Source organism: Parambassis ranga, chromosome 5 (genome assembly GCF_900634625.1).
Source record: "Parambassis ranga chromosome 5, fParRan2.1, whole genome shotgun sequence".
In the NCBI taxonomy this organism is placed as follows: domain Eukaryota; kingdom Metazoa; phylum Chordata; class Actinopteri; family Ambassidae; genus Parambassis; species Parambassis ranga.
Genome location: NC_041026.1, coordinates 18021560 through 18037637, shown reverse-complemented (window position 1 = coordinate 18037637; position 16078 = coordinate 18021560). Strand labels below are relative to the sequence as shown.

The 16078-nt window shown below is 41.8% G+C and overlaps 1 protein-coding gene across 1 annotated transcript; it reads right to left on the bottom strand.

The window, feature by feature from the left end:
* Positions 1–421: 421 nt before the first annotated feature.
* grm2b (glutamate receptor, metabotropic 2b) lies at positions 422–15355 on the bottom strand. Its single transcript, XM_028406674.1, has 5 exons — positions 14846–15355; positions 5064–5901; positions 3587–4650; positions 919–1111; positions 422–586 (listed from the first exon to the last, which is right to left on the bottom strand). The coding sequence occupies exons 1-5, from the start codon at positions 15353–15355 to the stop codon at positions 513–515; spliced, it is 2679 nt and encodes an 892-aa protein (XP_028262475.1). The 3' UTR covers positions 422–512.
* Between the last annotated feature and the right edge of the window lie 723 nt (positions 15356–16078).

Genomic DNA, 16078 nt, shown 5'->3' with positions numbered 1-16078 from the left:
GCCTAGTTTTCATCACGTTCACTATGGTTAGTCACACAGTTTAACAGAAGGGCTAAATTCATCCCATAACTGTTTTTATTCTTTTCATTTTTTGTCATTGTCTAAAACATGTGGATATATTCACAGCACTGTAAGGACAAGATAAGAACAGCCTTTTGTTTAATACTATTGCTTCACAACCATCCATATGACAACAAGACTCTTGGGACAAGGCACGGTGCTTTAAAATCACATCTATCTGTAAACTGAGGAGATCACAGCATATTAAATCTATACAAAAAGGCTTTACAGTTGATACATACAGCTCGCTGTAGGAATGTCATGTAGCTTTCACAGTAAGTGTTAGCCTTTCTGCTGTCTGTCTACCCTGACAGTTATCTCTCTGCAACATGTTAGGTGGCACGGGGAGGGGGTGAGGGGCGACACACGCAGCCCTGTGTTTGATGGAAGGATGACTGATGATTGGACGGTCTCTTGTGCTTAGAGAGGAATCTTTTTTTTTTTTTTTTTTTTTACAAAGAGGATGTTGTGGAGTCCACCACCTCGCGGCCGTTACAGACTGCTGGCACGTAGTTGGAGGCTGATCCTGAGAGAGTAAAAGCAGTGATGTTAGCCAAGCTGATAGGAAACAAAACTGTGAGCCAGAGATAAAAGCTGTGAGCACAAACAGACAATCTGCAGCAGGGACTGGAGGTGCTTGTACATTATTTCTATTTGTTGATATTTTACTGCACAAAGGCACAAAAATCAGAGACCAGAGATGCACTCGGTCAAACAAATCTAGATGGTACTTCATTATCCTAAAACTGCTTCTTTACTCCTCAAAATTATGAATTAATTTCAAAATATTCTTTTATTATTTAAGTTTTTTGAATGATATATCCAAAAACATTTAGTGCTCCACTAGGATATCAGTACCTTTTGAGTAGCTGGAGCTGGGAGCAGAGGCAGAAGTGGACACAGTGGCACTGAAACGGTTGGCTGTGACTCTGAGCGTGGCCACATTTTTCTGAGGCTGGAACAGGATGATGTGAATCTTTGGGGCAAAGAGGCAGCCGAGAACCACAGAACCGCTCAGACTGACAGAGATGCACATGGTGGTGGTCTGCACCTGTGAACAGAGAGAGAGAGGGTGTGATGATCTGTCAGCACATGGCTTTCCTGTTTTTGTCTTCAAAAGGACTAATGAAGTTTGCTCAAAGGCCACCTGGCAGCAGCATGCACACACACCCACCAAAGGCCTTGATCACTCACATTTTTATTGATTTCCTGTTCTGATTACTCCCAAACCTTTAATCCACTCCCACTCTCTTCTTCTGTGGTTGACCCTGAATCACTTATCCCAAGAGATAATTTAATTTAAAGAAGTTACCATAAAAAGCAATAGTGTCTAATATTTCTCCCTTATTTCTATTATTCTTGCATTATTAGCCACATTTCCATTTTCAATTATGAATGTCTGTGTGAGGTTTTTTATTATGTATGTTAGCAATTCTAATCGAGAATTTGTATGTGCATGAATATGAGGGGCGAGAGGAAGAATATGGGATAAGCACAGCTGGCCATCCTGGGAAGTCAGAGCCTTGTTAGTCATATTTCAGCTGCTAATGTGAGCTGACTGCTGGGGTCATCTTCCTGAGCTCCCTCCCTTCCCACCCCACTGGTCACCCCTGCAGTCCAGGAACTTCTATTTGCAGAACCACAGCATGAAGTGAAATCCCTCCCAAACATACAGCACAAACAACAGCAACGCAGAAACACGAGAAGTCCTCACACATTTGAACTTCAAAAATAAAACACCAGCAGGACTGTGAGTAATATTACTTTGTCTCCTCTCTCTGCCTTCTAATCTCTTTCAGACATAAAGGTGTCTTTCTAGCTGCCAGTTTTTTTTTCACGGTTTACAAAAACAATCGTGAAGCACCACAGTGTGGACCCTCCTGTGTTTTTACTTTTGAAAGTGACAGCAAAGAGAATGCGGTTATGCTTAATTTACTGATGTGGGACTTTTTAAATGTTGTATATTCTTCATGACAGATTTTTTATTTTATTTTTAATGAATGTTTAATTAACCAGCGTATAGAGCACATACTGCAGGATGTAACCGTGTCTGTAGTGGTAACGGTGAATAAAGAAATGTGTCTGTAAAGCCTTGAGTTCATCATGATTCACTGGGCAACAAGGCTACTCCCTCATTAGAATATTTTTCTGCTATCCAACTCTAATTTGAAATGTGGCAACTGAACCCACAGCCATTATTATTGTTGTCACACAGAACCAAAGCGTCAAGGTCTCTGTAGCAGTGCCAGACCTCTCAGTCTTTCAATTAGTCTGCCTCTCCACTATGAACGCCTCATACTCTGCGTATACACAGCACTCAGCAGGTCTCTCTTCAATCTTACTGAGGATCAGGTTTTGGGTTCATGATTTGGGTGCCAGGAAGACTGATCACTACAGACAAAATAAGCCTGTGGTAACTCATGATGATGCAAAGCCCTTTCCATATTTGTTTGTTCAACCAAGGCCTTGTGTTACACACCTTGACCAAAATGCTGTGGCAGTACCCTTGGGTTCGCCTGAGGCACCAGCACTCATAACTTAACATGGTCTGTCAGTTTTATGTTTTTAATGTTTTGTCTTATTTGTCTCACTTCACAGAGCGAGATAGAGCGAGATTAATTTGCACTGGGAGCTATCAATAAAATGTATACTGTAATCTGCAGGATGCTGTGATGTTACAGCTCAGATTACAACCCATTTGTTTATTGTTGTTTGAGTGATGCGAGCTAAATTTAGCAAACACATAAAGGCTAAAGGCTGCACAACTTTATCCCGCTGTGACAGCTCTACAGAAGATATATCACAGGCACCACAGCTATTAGGGAGGTAGCAATATGAAATGAGTGAGCAGTCAGCATGCTGCTGCTTACAATTAAAGGGACAGTTACCTGGAGGACAGAAACCTAGAATCAATTAATCACATTTTTATCCCTCCGTGACCTGATGAGCATTATGGCTCAACTGAGGCGTTAATGAGCTTGCTAGTTGAGCTACTTTGGAGGGAAAACTCCCCAAAATCTCCAAAACCCATAAAAAATAAAACTCATAATAAATAGTACTGAATGCACATAATAATATGATTTGATATTGAAGTGAACTGTCGCTTTAAGAGTTCATTACACAGGGCCAGCTGGGATTCAGTCCTGGTATTTAAAAAACATGAGCTGTTAGAATTGTCATGAAGTAGTCCTCTTGCACCTGAAAAGTGTCTTTAAGCATAGTAATGTAGTGATTCAGTGAATCAGTTTGGCTGTCATTAATTATTTCTATCAGTATATTCAGGCCTGATGTGTCTCCAGAGTCTTTGTTCTCGTCTTGAAAGCTCCTTCAGCCTACATGAAAAAAAACAGCTGCTCTTTCATGAGTCTGGGTGAGGGTGATCAAATGGAATGAGAAAGTGACACCTTCCTCTTTAGGAATGGTACACACACAAAGGGCAGTCATTTATAGACTTTGTTTACATTATTTCTACAACAATGAGCTCCAGAGGATTCTACAAATGTAAATGATGAAAATTCATAGTTACCCTGTAGTCACTCGCCGTGACATAGAAGATGGGCTGAAAGGCAAGCCAGATGATGCAGGTGGTGTACATGGTGAACCCGATGAACTTGGCCTCATTGAAGTTTTCGGGGCACTTTCTTGTCTTGAAAGCATAGACGGTGCAGAGAATGATGAGGATGCAGTTGTAGGTGAGTGACATGAGCATGCTGGTGTCTCTGCTGTTGCACTTGAGGGTAACCACATTTCTCCTCTCTGGGCTCACCTCCTTCCGAACCCCTGGCACCTCCACTATTAGCCAAATAACTGCCACTAGCAGCTGGCAGGAGATAAGAGCACCGCAGATTGCTACCTGGGAGCCTGGGCTGATGAAACGTGGCCGCTGGGCTCCATCCTTCACTCCACTGAAGATGCGAGCAATGCGGTTAGTCTTGGTTAGCAGGGCTGAGTAACACACTGCGAATGAGGTTCCCAGGCCTAGTCTGCGTAGGGTGCAAACAGCAGTGGAAGGTTTGGTGATGTAGATAAAGGTCATGCTGTAGCACATCAGCACTCCCAGCAAGAGGATGTAGGAGAGTTCACGTCCACTTGCTTTAACCACAGGGGTTTCATTGTGCTTGAAGAACAGGCCCACTACTGACAGAGTGCATATGATGCCAAGACAGGAGATGGTGACAGGCCCAATAGCCCAGGCGTCCTCCCATCGGATGTACTCTTCCGGCAGATCATAGCAGCCGGTCAAGTTCTCCAGAGGCCACTGACCGAAGCTGCAGTCGGCACAAGTGAACTCATCCTGCAGGTACTGGTAAGGCTGACAGGGGATGCAGATCCAGCAGCAAACATCTCCACGCTGCATGCTCTTCACCTCATTCTTCCTGCAGGGATCACTGCACTGGGAGGTTGGTGGTACAAGGCCACGCCAGGGGACCAGGGAGGTGTTCAGGGTCAGGTTCTGGTCCCAGTAGCCAACCTTCCTGTAGATAAACTTGCCCTCTTCTTTGTGGTAATGATAGATGTTGTAGCGGCTGATGCTGTCACCGAAGGCGTCAAAACGCACCATGCTCTCAGTGTCAGCAGGTCTGAACGGAGCTGGAAAGAGGAAGAATACACAAATGGTGACTTATAGCTAGGATCTTTAGCAACAAGTTTGTTATACTACATCAAAATGAGCAAAGTAAATCTGTATTTATATAACTACATACAATTATAAACATAGTACAAGCTTTTATATTGCTTTCTCAGAATAGTATGTTCTAGATATGTTCCCATTCCACTGATTCCCTCATGCTAATTTATGGATATTTTTGCTAATTGAATAATTACAAAGCCTATTCAGCTCTACTGAGGAAATCCTTTGAAGTCTTAATCTTGTGTCATGCTTATTCACCACCCCCATTTGCTTTACACTTAAAGCGTATCCACTTTCAAAACTATATTTGAGCAAAAGCATTTACTTTTTCTTTTCTTTTTGTGACCGTGTTTGCTTTTGTTGCTGCTTTTACCTTCAAACTTTGTCTTCAAGATGAACTCCTTGTAGAATCTTTTACCATTTCCTGGTTTCATGGCATCACAGACCTTAGATGTGTTGGAGCACACTGCCTGTCTCATGTTGTGCAGAGCATAGGCCATGGCATAGACCGCATTCACCACGAACATAATCTTGGGTTCTGGATCAAAAGTTCCATCTCGTAGGCTGTGGTCACTGCAGCCATGCTCCTGGAGGTTGCAGCTGAATCGGTGCTCCCAGAACTCCTTGAACCATGGGTTCCTTGTGTTGGTGTAAGGATTCAGTTTGGTGAAGTAGTCTTCGAACTCTCTGATCGGGTAGGAGGCTAGTTCTATGGTGAAAGCCCCATTTGCTGCAGTCTCACTGCCTCTAACCACACTCTCCTGCGCTCCCCACCCATCACTGGCCACCCAGTAGAATGAGACATTCATCCGAGCGGCAGCCACCAGCAGCTCACGCGCATCCTCGCTGCGGGTGAACAGGATGACCACCTTGGCGTTGGACTTCTGTTGCAGGGAGCGGATCACATTATCATAGCCCTGGCGGTTCATGGAACGGCTCACCTTGGCTGAGGTTGCAATGCAGATTTGGCGAGTACGGGCTTCCTGCTGGAAGGCATCAATGCCAGTCTCACCATAGTCACCCTCTGATGCTACTGTTGACACATAGGTCCAGTTGAAGTACCGCAGGATCTCAGCCATGGCCTTGGCCTGGTAGAAGTCAGGAGGTACAGTGCGGGCAAAGTAGTCGTAACGAGTCTTATCGCTGAGCTTTGAACTAGTGGAGGCGTAGCTGATCTGAGGGATCTGGAACAATCGCAGAAGGTTGGCCACCTGGAGAATGACAAGAATATGGACACTGAATTTTTTGAACATACTGGAGGATTTGATCCTGTTTGAACTATGAAATAATTTACTCATGATGCCTGGTAATTTAAAAGATAATTTCCTTAGTTAGGACCTGTTCAAATCTGCACACTGCTTTGTTCCATTAACCCTGTGCTTTTCCTTTGTGACTTTGGTCCTTTTATCCATTTTAATTAACATTCTTAAACATTCTTAAGGTTTAGTCATCACCTATCTGCCAATTTTGTGTGCAGTATGGTCCCACTTTTTTTTTCATCCTAAAATGAACTTGGAATTCGAGAGAATAAAAGCCTCTACATTTCACTCAATGCTGATTTCAAGTAGTTTTTAGTCTTTTTGCAGATATCATCTGGTCTGTAGGTGAAGTGGAGCCATTCAAGTGCAGAGCTGCCTGCACGGAAGAGACTGGCAGTGGAAAAAAGCAACAATTCCACAGTCTTCTATCTCACTGTTTAGTCTGTCAGGGATTCACATCACCTGCAGTTAGTGCCACAAATCCCTTCACTGATAACAACAGCAACAATGGCACAGAGATAATGATTTTATCAGTGTCTTTGGCTGTTTTGTCCAGTTAGAACCATTCTGTCAAGACATTTAAGACGGCTGAAAAATTCTGCCAGGAGTTGGGATGCCTGCCTAACCCAGACAAATAAATTGATTTCCTTGTGGTAGATGATTGTTGGTGGTGCTGAGTTCACCAGGGGTGGATGATAATCTTTGAGTGCAAAACTCAGCATCCATGTTGAACACGAGTCTGCTGGAATTATTGCGTCGCAGTCATAACATAAAATTATGGCAATTATTTTCCCTACACAGCATTACGGAGCCATGACAGAGATGCAGTAAAAACTTGTCATTTTGCAGGATTCCTCTTGAGATGTGGTAGTGATTAGTGAATACTCTGGGGCTTCAATATGATTGCCTCCTCCCTGAGGCATCATTGTATGCCTGGAGGCTTTTCCAAACAACAGGATCCCGATGGAAGTAATTGGATCCTTCTGCACTCACACTCCCATTAAAAAGTACCATTCTGTCTTTCGGCTCAAAAGGACTTAAATATTGTATTAAATACTGTATGTACACCAGGATTTTAATTGTCTGCATGGAGTCCATTGACTGAACATGCAACGTAATGTTTATAGCCAGTGGCTGGTGGTGTGTTAGTGAACTAGCTGCCATGAAATCCGGTACATGCGCCACTTAAGTGCTGGCTTTTCATTTAGACCATACAGCAGGAGCAAATTATCCATCGAGCTATAATTACACCAATTCATGTTGCAGTTTCTATGCAACTGTGCTGAGTTTCAGTTCTCTAATGGAAATTGAAACTGGGCAGATGGTGCTCAAGTTAGAACTAATAACTGTTTAAAAGTAGTTATTCTTAGATATATTACTGAACATGAATTTACACTATAAGTCTAAGAAATGCTATCCGATCATTCAGACCAATTACAGTTACATTAAGCAGTGATGTAAGGTCAACAAACCAATGATCACCACCTACACTAGTTTCTAAAGGTCTCAAAGCCAACAAATCAGACTTATCCTATTTTTAAAGTTTTTATTTTTCATTGTTTTCTACTATCCAGACCAGAAGATATCTTGAAGTACATTCATAGCAGTTCAATAAATCCGGTTTATCAACTTTTTAAATGAGTATTAAAACATCAGACATAACACCCCAATCCCAGTTCAACCTCCAAACAATCACATTGTGAAGAGACACTGTCCTAAAATGCTAAAATAATTACAAGTGTGAGCAAGATGGCAGACATGACAAACACTAAACCTGCTAAATAATAGCATGTTAGCAGTGCTGTTTTTCCTTTAGCCCCTAGAACAATATACATGTCTTGTTTACTTGTTACTTCTTTCAAGAGTCGTCTCGTGTAACTCTCTGATTACACAGCTCCACCCTCCAGACACATTCACCCTTTCACTGCTACGGCCTGTGGATATAAAGTAAAACACTTGTAATATACATTAGTGGAGTAAGTGCCTCAGACATCACTAACATTAACCCTGATCTGCTTTAACCCCTTTAACTAAAACACCCCAAAGACAAGAAGCAGCACAACACACTATGAGCTCTTGAGGGGACGACTGCAGTAAATATAATGTAGTCAGACAAGTGAACTGTACCCGGCAGTAGTTCTCTATAGTGTTTCTAGAAGAATATAAGGCAGAGGTCTCCTCACATTACCTACAGAAAGATGTGATCTGTGTTATGAATGCACGGGGAAGCCTGATAAGATTCACTGATTGAATTTATGTTGGCTATGATGCATACAGCATGGAGCCAGCCAACAAATCAGCAGCTACACTGAGTCAGTCAGTCAAACTTGCACGGTAAAGAGTTTCCTCTGGCAGACAGCTAGTTGGCCTTCATCAATAGATTCTTGGAGAGGCTTGACAGCGCACCTTTCAGCACGGCACTGGAGTGTGTGACAGTAACCGTCTGTTCATCCTCATGCAGTGCTTCCCTCTCACTCTCACCAGCGGCACAGACACTGGAGTATCTGCTGTACATGTGTTCATAAAATCACTATGTATTTTATAATAAGGATTGTACAGTTTCCCGGGAGACACTTTTACTGATAATAATTTATCCAACACCTACACTTACCTTATTCATAATCATTGCAAACCTATAACTTTGCCCTAACCTGAACTAATCCCCAATAGTGACCCAGACTACTTCAGCTTGTTTTGATCATCCAGAAAAAACAACAGAGGAGCTCCAATTAGATGCTCTTCGCGGTCCACTGCTTTTAAAATCTAAATGAGACACAGCTCCGACCACAGTTACCACATTAATAATATAATGGGGGCATGTTTACACCAAAACACCCCATACACAGCAATGTGAACACAGTTTATGGAAACTTCCTGTATGTATTCTCATATTAACTACATACTGTGTTTTAAACACATCATGGGCCAATGGAAATGATGCATGAGAGGAAGTGTAGTGTTTTACAATTAAAAGAATGACTTCATTAGAATTGCTGGTTATAATAAATATATCATTGTGATTACAGCAGTATATTACACAGCTCTTGTGATGGTTTTATTATTGAGGAGGTTCATTAGTTGAACAGACTGCTTTCTATTAAACATACTTAAAGAGTTCTGTATACCTCCTTCCCTTCAGTGTTCCTTTTTGTTCAGTCTGGACTGGACTAGACCGAGGACTATAATGGGGGACATGCTCTATTAGGTAGCTACTGACTACTGTTAAGCAGTTAGGGATCATTATCCATAATATTTGGTCCCAATTAAGTAAGCATGTGTAATGTAATATGCTCAGTGTCTACAGAGTTTCAACTTCCTCAGCTTCAAAATCTCTACAGTAGTTGGGTTTGCAGTTAACAGGCTCGATATGAAGTTTATATGATAGTTTATGAGATGCGTTACTGTTTCTTTTATGGGATTCCAGGCCAGTGATCCTGCAGAAGCATAAGTAAGGAAAGATATGAGACAGCTGGAACATGGGCAGTCTCTTACTCATGTGTCTGTCATGATTTTTTTCAACATGAAAAGTCCATCTGTATGTCCCCGAGGTCCCTGTCAAGCTGAGCCCTACAGTAGATACAGTAGATGGAGTGGAAATCTGGATGTGCAGTGCACCAGCCAAGCTGCTCACCAAAGACCCAGAAATACACATTATGCATGATATATATAGTGTGCAAATAGCTGCTGAGTTAGTTAGTAAAATGTGATGGTGTAGGGTTGAGTATATAAGGTAATAAAATAGTTAAATGTATTTAAATACACCGTGAAACATCCAGATCTTGAATTGTTTTATGACAGCATGTATTTAACAGTCTGTATGAGATATAAGAAGTCCAAGGCAATGTTATGTTTTCATTATTTTACGGTATGGAGCTTTGATCCAGACACTAAGAGGAAGCTAAACTGTGCTGCACTGTGGAGAGCCCGCTGAAACGGCAGAGTACCAATGTGATTTAATTGATTGTGCAACATCAAACACACACGCCTTACATTAATGACGCATTTCCCATGCTCCTCTGCTCCGATCTGATTTGTTCTCTCCAAAACAATTTAAGGCAAACCCAAGCATCGACTATGACTACAACTGCGGTCTCTCCATGCAGGGATTATTCCTCCAAATTGGAAATTGGATCAACTTGGCAGTGCTGCACACCTCTGAATGCACTTGCTCATTTGCATTTGTTTCTGACAACTGATTTTCAGCTCCAAATGTATCCATTTTCTTATTTCAGCCAGCTGGAAGGGAAACCACAGCAGTGGCAGTACATATCTGCTAGATATGCTCCCCACCAGTTCTGTACCTGAAGAGGATTATTTTTGAATTGAAGCAGCTTCGCAGTATCACGCTGCACTTTAAGTTTTTAAACAGGCTGCTGTAGATGCCGTGTTAGAGGAAGACACACATCAAGTGCCCAACGTAACAGAAACACTACTGCTGCTTAAATCACCTTCATTTAAATGAACATAATCATGTTTCAGCATTTTCCAGTCAGATTGATTTATATATTTTTGAAGGCATGGTGTCATGGTCAGCTCTTTTTCTGTACAGCATTAGACAGAGCCACTGCTGTGAACAAAACAAACCATAAGCAGCTTGTGGCTTATAGAAGACATCTCTTTTTGTCTTTGTGGTCAAAGTTATTTTAAATTCAGACTGCAAACAGTAGTGGCTGAAGCACTGAGGGGGCATCACATGGCCTGAAGTCTCTACATGATGCCATCCAGTGGACACTGCACACCAGGAGGACAGAGCTGACCACCAGCCAAAGGCTAAGGTACACCCACGCTTACACATGCTCACATTCCGACCTATCCAGAGTGTACCCCGCCTCTTACCTGTAGATAGCTGGGATAGGCTCCGGGTATATGGATATGGATGCATGTTCACATCATGTATCACTTCTGTACTCAGGCAGCCTAAAACATTCAAAGTATCTCAGAGGGGTGGTGGCGGCCTTATTATATGAATGTGGCACACACACTCAGAGCCAACTGATAAGCTAAATACAACTATAATCTGAAAGTGTATTTATGTCTAACATTTAGCTCATTGCAAGATAACAATGCGCAGCACAGATGCACATGGTTATCTTGCAACAGGTGCAGTGGACATTCATGTCTGTGGGCCACAGCTGTCTGCGATCTAACCTGATAGCTGCCGGATGTACCAGCAGAAAGACTGTGTGTTGATTTGTTTGCTTGCACTATTTCAGGAACAGATTTTTCATATTAAACTTACATCTATTATTTCCACCCACCAGCAAAACAATACTCACCACAAGAGCAACCTTTGGAAGGGATGGATCTGCTCTCTATCGCCTTCTCCGCTTAAAGCTGTGAGATATCCTTTATAGCCTCTAGCAATTATGAAATAAACTCAACAAGTCTGGCACTTTTTACTGATACTGTAGCTGATGTGTAGAGGCCCTGTCATGAAATCCTCAGCCCTACATCCTAGACAGCCACAGGTTCATTTATTCCTGTGATGCTGTGAAACACAGCAGACACACAAGATAAAGAGAAACCTATGGACTCGAAGTAATGTTGACTGTGTAGACCCTGACTCTACCCAACCTTCCAGTTATTATGATATATTCCCTTCAGTTTGAACGACGTTCAGATGTGCTAATTAGAGAGCCGCAATGTGTTTTCCGAATGTGCTAAAATTTCTAGTTCAAAAATAACACTTTCAAGGAGAGAAGAGAGGAAGGGGGGGTTAGTTGGAAGTCTATAATATCACATGATAAACAAGACCTGTTTGAAGTTAACACCAAAGCAGGTTACTATTTTTTTCATCAGAATCCCTTAACACTTCCTCCTCACAACATAACAGAGTTAATAAACTACAACAAATGGAAAATATTAAACATCAATATATGGCAGGGCAGATGTTATAACCTCAGATTATTCTGGGCCTTCCCAGCAGCTTCGGCAGGGGTTTGAAAAGAGTTTGTCTGATGGTCTTAAAGGAGTAGAACGATGTTTCTAAAGTATAAATTTCAGATATTACATTTTTAAGGTTTTCAAATTTCATGATGACTGGAGCCTAACTATCAGGAGGTAAAGAGTTATTGCTTCGGAAACAGATCAGTTCATTGAACATACTAAAATAGCTCATAAAGACAAACTTCAGCCACCTGCACGACACGGCCTTGTGTAAGAAAATGGTGGATAACATTGTTGCACATTCACTTCATGATAGTCCATCTATTCTATTGTTTATAACGATGGTTAAAATATTTAAACAATGTTGTGAATATGCCTCCATTTATATTTTAATTGTGTGGTTAATATTTTAGATACTCATCTCAATGTTATTTGTCCAGGCAATGATATTATTGTTTTATGATTCCTCTCTAATGAATAATTATGTTCATATCTGTAGGCAGACAGGACTGAGTCAACACCTGTGGTTGATTCTATACAGCTAACATCCCAGATGGCAATTCAAAGTTATTTTCAAAAAGCTGAACAGTGAAGAGACATAACAAGGATGAGAACATACGGCGGGATGAGTAAGACGCCTCCTAAATACCGCCGGGCTAATTTTGAACGGATCCTTTGAGGCAGAGGAGAAACTGGCTTATTTCCCACCATCTTTTACTACATCTCGTCCTTGGCCCTGTCACAAGCAGCATCCTCCTCCTCTTCTCCACATGCAGGTGGATGCACCCCTGCCAACCAATGGAGATGCACCCCACAGATGGGAAAATCAGTTTCTCTCAAAAGTTCCCCAGGACAGTCCCTGGCACTGGTCCTCCTCAGTTTCATTACACCCTTCATCGCCACAAAGTGCTTCTCAGGGGTAAAATAGCGACCGTGTAAACCAGTGACCTCTCAAAAAAATCCCACCAAGGCGCTCTATAGCCACTCTCATGGCTGGATTCATTAGTGTCCGGGAAGTGACGGCACTAACAAAGGGTCTGTTAAGTATGGTGACAGTAGAGGTATGTATTCAAATTCATACAAGAACACTCAAAAGGAGAGGCTTTCTTTTTGAGTCTTTGTGAGTGTTTGGCTGCTAAAGACTCATTCACAGGGAGATACAGACAAAAAACATGCTGTTCTGTTGTCAAGGCATCATCATCAACATTACAGGAGAGGATGAGCTGTATTATTCACTTCTTTTTACAGAGATGAAGTACTGAGTGTAAGACTTCGTGGATATTCTCAGTCTAGAGGAGACTCAGACTCTTTTTCATTCAGCTCTAACACGCTGAGATAAAGCATTCAGAGCTGCAGACTCCTTACAGGAACTTATTGAAGGGTAAATCACACTCTGACTGCAGCACTCAACATAGTCAAGAAAATGTCCATAATCCCTACTGTGGACAATGAGGGGTATTGAAGTGCAACCATTACAGTTCAGAGATTTTATGCAATTAGCCTAAAGGCAAAAAAATATTTGGTTTCTTTTTGTTTCTTGTATGTTGTGTTAAAATAAGGTTGAGGTTGTGGTTGGCTTGGTGGACTAACAGGATGTGGCCTGGAAAAAAATATATTGCAACGACGCACCGACTACTGGAAGTAGTGCATAAAAAAACCCAGCTTAAACTGATTAAACCAAATAAATCATTTAGTGAGCTTCAGAAGGACAAAATACAAAATATACAATACAAAATAAATGTTAGTCAACTAGCAATTTCATTACTATGAGAAGGACAGGACAGACAGCACCTCTCTGTTCTACCACAATATATTTTTTTTTGTATCATAAATAAAATAAATCCCAACACACAGCATTAGTTGAACAACCCAATCTGAAGAGTGAGATCTAATTTGCATAAAAATAAGTTGGGAGGGGGGGTGTGTGAAACTGTAGACAGACACTACATATCCTGTGATATATAGTGTCAGGCTGAGTCATGTTCCTGTTTCTCTAACACAGATATACATCAATACTTCAGCTATTTATCAGTCAAGATGTTATCTGAATGACGTGCATTACCTAGAAAAACAAACAAGGTATACCCACGCTGCTAACTGTAATAAAACTGATCTGTATGTTTACCACACACAGCTTATTCTGTGTGTGTGTGTTTAATACATGTGCTGTGATCTGGAGTTAATGCAAGGTGTAACCAATTTATTCCTACACACTTTGTCTTGCTAACACCCGGTGCATCATGGTAATTATGGCAAGTGAGGGCAATCCGAATTAGTTAATTATGCTCAGATGCATCGCCCTAAGGCAACCTTTGAGACGCGTGTGAAAGGTCAATCTTCTTTGCGAGGGGGAAATGAAGTTGCTGACAAAGTGATGGCTGTCTATGTGACTGTTGATGTTTCAAACAGAATCATCCCAGGTGGATTGTTGCTACAGATGAAGCAAAAAAAACAAAAAGACTGAAGGTGCAGCACTCCTGCTCAGAGAAAGAGCAGATGCAAGGATTTTTTTAGTAATTATCTGAAATATGGAGAGGAGAGAATGTGAGTGCAGACTTAAGTGTGCAAGTTTATCTCTCTACAAGTAACACATTGCCTGCTGCAGGAACAAAGGATGATTTAATGATTGAGCGTGGGTTGTCTGAAAGGTATAAAAGTGTTCCGTAGCTAAATGTGTGCAGAAATTACTTTTTCAGTGATACAAGAACATTAGGACTTTGTTTTGATGAGTGGGTTATTAATGAAGCAGTTAATAAGACACCTACATTGTCTTCCTTCTTGCAAAAAGCTGCATATTGCAACCATGGTGTGGTTAAGATGAGGAAAAAGTAATGAAGACACTTGGTTAAAAAGGATCGCGAAATGTGGAAGTTATTCTCATAGGTTGCATGGTTTAAGTGTCGTTAATTATAGAAAATTAATCAATTGATCCTTAGACAATCCAAGCTGGGATTGTACGATTGCATCCTTAAACTCTGAACATGTGCAACAGATGAATTTGGATACATACCTGGATTGAAACATCACTGTAGGATCCTCCAATAACCCCGGAGATGGCCAGCGGAACCTCATTTTGGATGGGTCTGGATCCATCTGGACAGATGAAACCTGGATCATGCACCTTGGTGAGGGAGGCCCTGACAAAATCAAGGGACTGCTCCAAAGCATAGGTATCCTTTGAGCAGGTGTCCAGGATGTGGGCTCCCAGCTGGAGACCGGGAAGGATACGGTCGCTGGAGTTAATCTCGTCGAGTGCCAGCAGCATAGCTTCCAGTCTCTGGATCCCTCTCTCCTCATTGATCTTGCCACAGTCCTCCATCCCATCCCCTTTTTCATGCACAGGGAACAGTCCTCCAATCACCAAGTCCCCATCAATGATGATTTCGCGTTTGGCCGCAGGGGGTAATCTGGAGATGCTAGGCAGGACTCCTGGTATCAGAAGCTCCAGCAGGAACATGTGGAGGGGCCAATAACAGGCAGAAGCGAACTGCAACTTGGGCCAGAGCGTTGAACTCAACATGGCAGGAGCAGGTAGCAGGGGTTAGCTGGTTGAAGTAGACCGGAGCAGAGGTTCACAGAGTCTGGAGGCAGATTATCTTCACGTCGTTTGGAGGGATGATATTTCCTGAGTGAATGAAAAGAAAAAAAAATCAACCTCCAAATCATTGATCTTGTGAAATCCTCACAACATAAACACTCTCGTATAAGTAGTTTTATATATATATATATTATCAGCTTATTGAGGTCCATAGAAATGTTACAGACAAATCTCATTTTTATTGGACAGCCTAAACCAAAGAAGCCTGAGCATTTTAAAGTAACATGTGAAATACAGCTGCTGTAGCTTTATCTGAGAGACAAGCTGGGAGTTTCCACCTTTGAGTGACTACATCAAACAATTACAGATAGGCACCTTCTCGGGTGAAGTATAATTTCCAAGCTTACAACTCAGATATCACATAGACGGCGGTTCTGCTGAATGGCTGGGGTTGCCATGGAAACATGATGGGTAAAAAAAAAATAAGGGTTGGACTGCAGGGGAGGTGGGCAGCGAGACTATGTATGCTAATATAGATTCATATCATGTTGAGGTTACAGGTTTGGATCTCACCAGGAGTCGTCATGATGTCTGATTAGGGAGGTGGGCACTCTCAATCACGGGGCTCTAAGAGAGGGGGAAAATTCTGTTTATTTCAAGCATTCGCCACATTCATTAATCACACAAACAAGTTCAGCAAACACT